The 8,599-nt window shown below is 64.5% G+C and overlaps 1 protein-coding gene across 1 annotated transcript; it reads right to left on the reverse strand.

Annotated features, from left to right (window-relative positions):
• Positions 1–246: 246 nt before the first annotated feature.
• Positions 247–7,207, reverse strand: LOC131478500 (melanoma-associated antigen D4-like). The gene is made up of 13 exons (XM_058658435.1): positions 7,108–7,207; positions 5,923–6,142; positions 4,875–5,714; positions 4,304–4,507; positions 4,130–4,193; positions 3,858–3,937; positions 3,368–3,459; positions 2,979–3,058; positions 2,852–2,894; positions 2,466–2,528; positions 1,451–1,565; positions 654–1,102; positions 247–478 (listed from the first exon to the last, which is right to left on the reverse strand). Exons 2-13 carry the CDS (start codon positions 6,133–6,135, stop codon positions 469–471), a joined length of 2,253 nt encoding a protein of 750 aa, XP_058514418.1. The 5' UTR covers positions 6,136–6,142; positions 7,108–7,207; the 3' UTR covers positions 247–468.
• Between the last annotated feature and the right edge of the window lie 1,392 nt (positions 7,208–8,599).

Genomic DNA, 8,599 nt, shown 5'->3' on the forward strand with positions numbered 1-8,599 from the left:
GGCATGGTGGCAGGTCGGGCCAAGGAAAGCCAGGAGGCTCAGGGAGGCTTTGCCTGTCCTAGAGCCCATCTCTGAGGGCTGCTGTTCCCTCCACACCTGCCAGCATCCAACCCAAACCCTTGGGCCTGTTCCACAGTGGGGCCACTGAGAGCACAGAGCCAGGAGAACAAGCTGCCTGGCTAGGAGCTCCATCGCCACCAACCCTCCCCTAACCCACCATCGCGTTGCACAGAGGACTCGCTCCTGTTCATTTTGCAAATTTAATACCACACTGATACTAAAAAAACATGTAGCACACAAAAGCATGTAACATGTAACAAAAGCACACCACGAAAGCACGAGGAGGGGCCGGGAGAACTTCGTCTTGGGCACCACCTCTGACCCACAGGTATGAGCTGCCAGGGCCAACAGAGCTGTGCTCAGGATTCGGAGGTGAAATCCGGCTTGCTGAGCGGGATGCCTGCAGCATCAGCGGTGTCTGTCAGCACCGGGGACAAGAGTGAAAACACAGATCAGAACCCGCACGAGACCATGAGGGCCGTCCGCAACCCCACAGGAGTCTGCTCACTCCCTGCACTGACTCCCAGCTTGTCCTAGCCCCCAATCTGCGCCTCCTGCCCCTACCATCTCCCCGCTCTGCAGACTAAGCTTACTGGATCCAGGAGAAGAAGCTGGCCCCGACCCGGGCAGCGTTTCTGGTCCGCACGCTGGAGCTGGAGCTGGTGCTGGGGCCGTCTAGGATGCTGGTGCTGGCCCCGCCGCTGGCACCTCCACTGGCACCTCCATTGGCGCCAGCTCTCCACGTGGCCCTCCTGTTGGCACGGTTGCTATTCAGGATGTACTGGTGGTATCTGGCCCAGAAGGCAAAGGGGATGCGGGCCCAGGCGTCACCAAAGTCCCCATCCTCATCCCAGGTCAGGAGCTCGGCCTGGATGTCGTCCCAGCTCCAGTGTCCAATCAGGGCCTCATCCCCGATGTCCATCTGGGCCCTCAGCTGGGCCCGCGCGTGCTCCTCAGCCATGTCCATGTCCATCGTCTTGAAAGCGTCGTCCACGGCCTCCAGGAAGCGAGCCTTCCACTCCCGGGGATCTCGGTTCTGGTTCTGAGGCACAAAACAGCAGCCGTGGGGGTCCCGGGCCCACCCCACACGGGAGTGCCCCAGGCTCCTGCCTCCTCCCGCAGCACCTCCCAGGTGCTGCTGCAAAGGAGCCTGAAGACCACATGGGAGAAGGCTGCCACAGGGCTCCTGCCGCACAGGCCGGGCCTGGGCCTGCTGCTCTCCCCTCACTCTCCCAGCCTCCGGTCACAGGAGCCCTTTCTCGGCCGCACTCAAGACAGTTAGGAGGACCCCGTGCAACCAAGAAAGGAACCACACTCGGGTGGGGTCATCCTGGCTGGATACCTTCTGCGGGGTGTGGCACGGGGGCGGGGAATGGACCTGGGGCAGTACCTGGGCAATGAATCTCAGCACCCGCATCTTGCTGGTCTCGTAGCGGGCACGCAGGCCCCACAGGAACTCATACTCGACAGGGCTGCTGTTGGGGATCTTCTTGTACTCCAGGTACCTGAGTGGGCAGGTCAACACGCTTTGCTTCCAGCTCAGCCACCCTGTCCCTGAAGTCATGAACTTCCAGGGCACATCTGCCCACACCCAAAAGCTGCAGCTCAGCTCTCCCCTTGCAGCCCAGGCTCCCTGCCCACCACCCGCTGGGAGCTCTGCCCTCCATGGGAGGACTTCAGAGCCTCAGACAGCCCAGCCCGCTGCCTGGATGCCACATGGAGGTGCGGCAGGGACAGCAGCAGCCAGGGACGCTTGTGGAGGCCTCACGTCTGCTGCCTCCTCGCTGAGACTCCAGGCTATTGTTGCCTGCCTGTCTTCACTTAGTTGGTCTATTTATTTTAATATTTATTACAAAACCGAGGGGGCTCAACACCCAGGTGCACCTCTGATAAGGATGGAAAGGTCCGGGATGGCTAGGTGAGAGAAACGCTTCTGTCCCTCTTTGTCCACAGTGGCGAGGGGATGGGGCAAAAACAGGGTGCGCCACCCTCTGCTGGCGCACTGCATCAGTGTGTTGCTGCCTTTCCACAGCGGACCAACTACGCATGTCCCCGCTCTGAGCAAGGTTCCTGCCAGGGTCCTCTGTGCAGAGCACCAAGCCCTAGAATGTCCTCAGTGGAAATCCACTCGAGAGGAAGCCACGGCCAAGAGCAGGTAATCCAGGCACCCCTGGGCCCAGCGCTCTCTCTCCTCCTCTCTCCCTCTCTCTGTGCCACTGTGTGTGTGCGTGTGCACCCCTCTGCCCACTCGTATGTCTCCCAGGCCCATGGGGAGAATGACACGGGCTTGCAATTCAGCAGAGTTGGCTTCCAGCCCCTCCCAGTGCCGCTCTTGCTCAGAGTCATCCTGACCAGTCAGCACCGGGCACAGCGAGGCAGACAGAGCGGGCTCAGCCAGCACTTACTTCTGCTTCACAAAGTCTTCTGTGATGAGCTTCCTCAGATCGCCCAGGAATGGGTGCCGCACCCTGGGGGCCGGGAGAGGAGCCCATGAGTGGACACGCGCCAGGCGAATGCCTGGATGTGTCCCAAAGTCTCACACCCCTCAGGGTAGCACCACAGAGACGCAGGCCTTGCACAAAGGGCCAGATGTCCACCTGTCAGGGATGCCCTCTGCCTGACAGCCCCATTGCAGATGGAGCGCAGAGAGGGGCCAAGAGCTGTCCACAGGCATGCTGCCTAGGACCCCCTCCCTCGTGCAGAGCGCTGCTTTCCACTGCACCGCAATCCCGAGAAATCTCCTGACAGAACACAGCAAAGAGGAGGGCTGGAGCCCAGAGGGCCATCCTACCCGGGGCGCAGGCCCATCTTGCGCAGCGCTTCCCAGAGGACAGCTGTGAGGGGAGGCAAGAAAAGAGCAATTGGCACACGAGGAGCCCACCGCGGGCAGGCCTCCCATTGGCGACACCTTCACTCACCCTCACTGGCACGGTTGCCGTTCATGAAGATGACTCCCAGGATGACCAAGAGGAGACTCAGCCTGGGGGTGTCCTTCGTCCTGAAGGCCGAGAAACAGGCATCTTGTCAGAGGTCCTTTGCCCGCGGGAGCAGCAGCCACCTCCCCAGCTGTCCTGGCTATGGTGGCATGTGGATGGAACAGGCCAATCCCTTTCCTCCAAGCTTCGGGACAGGCAGCAGGCAGAAACCCCCAGCAGCAGGGCCTGGCCTCAGGTTGTGTCCTTCCAAGCCAGTGGTCCCTGGGCACCATGGATTGCACCTTGCTTCCCTGTGTCTCTCAGGGGATGCGACCGGCAGGGGAGAGGCCCACAGGGCAAGGCCATGCCCTCCTCCTCTCCTGTGGCCTTACTTTCCCAGGAGGCGAGCAGAAGAGTCCCGTGTGCAGATGAGGATGTACAGGTGCTCCTCTTTGTCAATTTCCTTCAGGTGGATCCCGAACTTCTGCGGGGTGTGAGGGGCCACAGTGCAATGTGAGATGGACTCCCCAGGCCTGCCCCCTGCAGGCAGCCAGCTCATGCCCTGTCAGGGCTTTTCCTCGGCAGGAGGTGCCAGAGTGCAACCCACGCTGCAGGAATACAGGAAGATAGGACGAGTGCAGGGCCTGTCACGTGGGGGCCCTTGCTGCCAGACAGCCCAGGGAAGCCTCTCCCAAGGCTGCAACACTGGGAGCAAGTGCTGAGCCCGGCCAGGGGCACGAGTGATCGCACTGGGTATGGCAAGCCCCCTGGGGCAAAGGCCATGGTGGGCTTGTAGGGTGTGTAGCACTGAAACAGGGCCCGGAAGGGGCACGGCAGGGCCGGTACCCTGCTGTCCCATGGTGCTGCCAGACCTGCACCCACCTTCTCCAGAGTGTACGTGGCTCGTTCAATGATCTCAGGGAAGTGTTCGTCGTATTCTCGGACCACGTCCTTCACCATGTCTGTGGTAGGGAGGGGAGCAGGACGCAACCGCACTGAGCAGGTGCTCCAGGGCTGTGGCCCCACAAGCAGCCGCACCCAGGGCAGCACAGGGAGGGGCCCGGGGGCAGGGTTCCTGGCCTCATGCGGGAGCAGAGGGCACACAAGCCAGGGGTGGCTGGTGCTGGCCCTGGCAGGGTGCACAGGAGGCCCACCTGAGCGCTTGATGGGGATCTTCTTATAGTCCTTAATCATCAAGTATTTCACCAACTTGTTGGCCTGTTGGAGGAAGAACCATGGGCAGGCCTGTGCCAGGCGTGGTGCACCCGGAAGGCTGGCCCGGGCCCGCAGAGAGCAGGGGAACTGCAACCAGCTCGTGGACACCTTACCCTCTCTTGCAGAAGGGTCACGTTGCGCGGGGGCAGGCACAGCACGTGCCTGGAGGGGATCTGCGCTCTCGCAGCTATCGGGGGCCGAGGGGCCAGCTGAGGTCGCACCGGCAATGGCGGCTGGTAGGCCCCCCAGCTCGGGGGAGCCGACGCGGGCTCTCTGTCCTCTTCACCGCTCTCGTGTTCCTCATCCAGGTGTTTGGACTGCAGCGGCATGCAGAGTAGATGCTTGGGGCTACCAGCCTGCCTGTGCCCAGCATCTGGTCCCCGCCCACCACACAACAGGTCCTGGCCACAGGGGTGCTGCCAGCTGCACAGCGGCAGACCCCTGCTGGGAACCTATGAAATGCCCATGAATGCCAGAATCTGGGTGGCCCCTTCTCAGCCAGGCTGAGGGCAGGATGTTGGAGTGCTGGAAGAACTCTCAGCAAACTGGTGTGGGAGGAGCATGGACTACGGGGATGGAGGGAGGGAAGGGCTGGAGGGGTGGGAGGAAGCAGGGCAGGAGCAGGGCCAGGAGGAGGAGGAGATGTGAGGAGAGAGGGGCAGAGGGCAGGGCAGCAGGTCTCACCTTCTTTGTCCTCTTGCCTCCCATCCTGGCCCAAGGCTCGGCACCGTGCTGGGCACTGGAAGCTGCGGGTTCGGGCTCAGGCATGGTCATGGCGGCCTTGGCCTTGGCAGCAGCTGCTGCCGCGACGTTCTGAGGCTCTACCCACCGAGTCTTGGCCAGAGCCTTTCCAGACTTGGTCATCTTGGGTCGGGTGGCTTCCACCTCCCCGGCAGGTGTGGCCTGGGGTCCATTGGGCACATCGCTGGGGCCCTCCGGGGCCACCTCTTGGGCCGGGGCAGGCCGTTTGGGGCGTGGGAAGGCCAGGCCACTGACACCTGCCGGCTGAGTGAAGTCAAAGGCATCGCGGGGACCCAGGAAGGCAGTGTTGGGCCGCGTGGGGTCCATCTCATTGAAGCTGGGGGCCTGAGAGGACGAGCTGATGGCACCAGGGCCCTCGGCCACAGCCTCCTGGGCCTGGGAGGCTGTGGGCGATGGTGCAGAGGAAGCCCCAGAAGCCCCAGGGGCCCCAGGGGTGGCCATGGCACTGGTGCCCACCGTTGGGGAGCTCTGCGGGGCAGCAGGGCTCGTTTCTGGGTCAGCCCCCGGGGCCCTGGCATCTGTCGCGGGCTGGCGAGCTGGTCGTGAAGCCTGTGGTGCGGCCGGTCGGTGGGTGCCCATCACCTGGTTGAAGGACCTGCGGGCGGCTGCGGCAGCGGCCCGAGCGGCTCGGTTGGAGGCTGCAGAGCGGGCTATGTTGGCAGCACGGGCGGCCGTCTCATTGGCAAGCGTTTCTGGGTCCAGCTGCAAGGCCTCCACCAGGGTCTGGGCCAGCACAGGGTTGTCCAGTTCCCAGGGCTCATTCTGCAAGGCCAGAGACAAGGGCAGGCGGGCAGGCAGGCAGGCAGCTGGACACGCTTGCACCATTGCCTCGCTGTGCCGGTGCTGGAGGGCCCTCCTCCCAGCAGCCAGCCTCGACCACCCCAGGACCCTCCACAGCCCACAGGCTCCCTCCCGGGGCCACAGGCAAGGCTGCAAGAAGCTGGTGCTTGGGGCAGGCAGGTGTCCTCACCGATAAGAAGCGCAGGCCTGAACCCAAGCTCCCAAAAGCTCTGAGCAGGTGCAGGTCAAAGCTGGTGAGGGGGTTATAGCCACTGAACTCTTCGTAGTCGCTCCCTTCCACCATCTCTGCCTCCCTGGCCGACCGGCGGCTGCCACTGCTGCCTTCTTCCATGTCTTCCACCCCGGACTTCCCCGACTGCATGCCTTGGCTCCCCTCGGCCATGCTGTGTCTGGCAGGGACAGGGGGGTCATGGTGACAGGGAGCAGAGGCCACCTCCTCCTGGGGTCCAGGCAGGGAGCCAGTGGGAGGCGGGGTCTCCCCAGAGGCCAGGCCAGGGGATCCTCAGGTTAGCAGGCAGTGCTGCTCAGCGGGGGTGTGTGCTGGGGCGGCCCAGCTGGGGGCCAGCGGCCCCCCACCCCGCCAAGGGGCAATGAAATCACAGCGGACTCTAGAGTGAAGGGAGAGGTGGCAGCGGTGGTCTCCCAGCTAGCAGGAGATTGGCTTGGGGCTCTCCAGAGGGCTTGGTTCCCAGGGGGACTTGCCCGAGGGGCAGAAACAAAGGCTTGAAGGGAAAGGCTGCAGCAGTGGCCAGGTACAAGGGGGAGCAGCTGCAGAGGCGCACACAGACTGGGGCCGCGCCAGGCTCCCGGGCTCAGGGTGCCCGGACCCTCTGGCTGGGAGGCGGCGGCGCGGGCACTCAGGGGTCCCCGGCCTCGGTCCTGCACACACACACACACACACACACACACACACACACGCACGCACTGGCGCGCTGTGGGCCAAAGGGGTGCGGGCCCCGCTCGGGACCTAGGTGCGGCTGCAACTGGATGCCGCGCGACAGCCTCGACTCCAGGGACTGGAACTCCAGGAAGGGGGCAGGCGGTCAGCCGGCGCGAGTAATCTAGGAGTGCCCGGGGTGGGGGTGGGGCCTCGGGGCGCAGGCGGCGCAGCTCGGAGCGCCCGGGGCTGCAAACGGGCTGGCAGCGTGGGCTCGGCGGGCGCAGCGCTCGCACGGCGCGCCGCCGGGGTCCCGCAGGGACGGCCTCGGGGGAGGGGACGTCCCTTGGACCTGGGCTCTGCCGGGCGACCGGCTCCCAGGGCGCGGGCTCTGCTCCGACCTGAGCGCACGCGGGAGGGCGCAGCGCGTCACCGTGCCCTCGGCCCGGCCCGCGGCTGCCGCGTCCGGATCCCTACCTTCCCCGGGGCTCCAATGGCGTCGGTCCTCAGCACCAGGAACCCCGCAGCCGCGCCCTCGCCTACTGCTGCCAGCGCAGCAGCTCGGACCACCCCGCCCTTTTGCTCCGCGCACCCCCCGCGGCTCGGCAGGCTGCGCATGCGCGGACCCCTCCAGCCCGCCCGCCCGCTCTCCCAACAAAAGCCCTTTCCTCCAGCTGCCCAGTGCGCATGCGATTCCGCGGGTGGGTGGGTGGCCGGGTGCGCGCGTGGGGGCGCGGGTCGCGGCGGGGCGGGGTGGGTGTGTGGCGCGCGCGATTCTCCTCCCGCGCCCGCAGCCTGCAGCGCTGCTCGACCCTCCCATCACCTGCCTTCGCTGGCCCTTGGAGACCCGCTGCGCCCCTCTGTCCTGCCTGCCTGCCTGTCCTCTCACTCGCCCTGCCCCGTCCCAGTCTGCGATGCCCTCTGCCCCGCTTCGCAGCACGGCCCCTGGACCGCAGTGAGCAGCGCGAGCTGAGGCTCTAGTGAAACACGTGGACACCCTCAGCCCGCGCAGGCAGTGACGGGCAATGGCCAGAGGATGGCGGTTCCCGCGCGGCTCGATGTCGCTGTCCACTCCTCTTCTCTCCTCTGCTGCCCTCACTCTCCTCTGTCGCCACCCATTGTTCTCCACTGTCCTCCCTTGTCTCCTCCACTATGCTCCTCTGTCCCCTCCACGCCCCAGCTCTGTCCTGTTCATGGTCCTCCTCTGCCTTCCCTGTCCTCTGTCCCGTTCATGGTCCTCCTCTGCCACCCTCAACTTCCACGTCCATCTCCCACACTGTCCTTCTCTGTCTCCCACACAGTCCCCCTAAGTCAGCTGCACAGTCCTCGTCGGTCCTCTCCAGGGTCCACCCATGTCTGCTTCACTGTCCTCCTCTCCACGGTCCTCTCTCACTTCCTACTGTTCTCTTCTATACCCTTCACGGTCGGCCTCTGTCCCCTTCACTGTCCAACAGTGTCCCGTCAGTGTCCTCCTCTGTCCCCTCAGCTCTCCAGCTCTGTCCTGTCCATGATCCTCCTCTGCCTTCCCTGTCCTCGTGTGTACTGCCCTCCTATCTCTCCCTCACTGGCCTCCTCTGACCTCTGGACTACAGTACCCCTCCACTGTCCTCCTCTGTCCCCTCCACTGTCCTCCTCTGTCACCTCCACTGTCCTCCTCTGTCCCCTCCTCTGTCCTCCTCTGTCCCCTCCACTGTCCTCTGTCCCCTCCACTGTCCTCCTCTGTCCCCTCCACTGTCCTCCTCTGTCCCCTCCACTGTCCTCTGTCCCCTCCACTGTCCTCCTCTGTCCCCTCCACTGTCCTCCTCTGTCACCTCCACTGTCCTCCTCTGTCACCTCCACTGTCCTCTGTCCCCTCTACTGTCCTCCTCTGTCCCCTCCTCTGTCCTCCTCTGTCCCCTCCACTGTCCTCCTCTGTCCCCTCCACTGTCCTCTGTCCCCTCCACTGTCCTCCTCTGTCCCCTCCACTGTC

The sequence above is a fragment of the Ochotona princeps genome, chromosome X (assembly GCF_030435755.1).
Source record: "Ochotona princeps isolate mOchPri1 chromosome X, mOchPri1.hap1, whole genome shotgun sequence".
NCBI classification, from domain to species: domain Eukaryota; kingdom Metazoa; phylum Chordata; class Mammalia; order Lagomorpha; family Ochotonidae; genus Ochotona; species Ochotona princeps.

Excerpts from the sequence above, each read along its gene's own strand:
- LOC131478500 (XM_058658435.1), bottom strand. The coding sequence starts at position 6,135 with ATGGCCGAGGGGAGCCAAGGCATGCAGTCGGGGAAGTCCGGGGTGGAA. Across the intron at positions 5,715-5,922 it reads CAGGCCTGCGCTTCTTATCG|AATGAGCCCTGGGAACTGGA; the intron begins GTGAGGACACCT and ends CTGGCCTTGCAG. Across the intron at positions 3,938-4,129 it reads GATCCCCATCAAGCGCTCAG|ACATGGTGAAGGACGTGGTC; the intron begins GTGGGCCTCCTG and ends TCCCTACCACAG.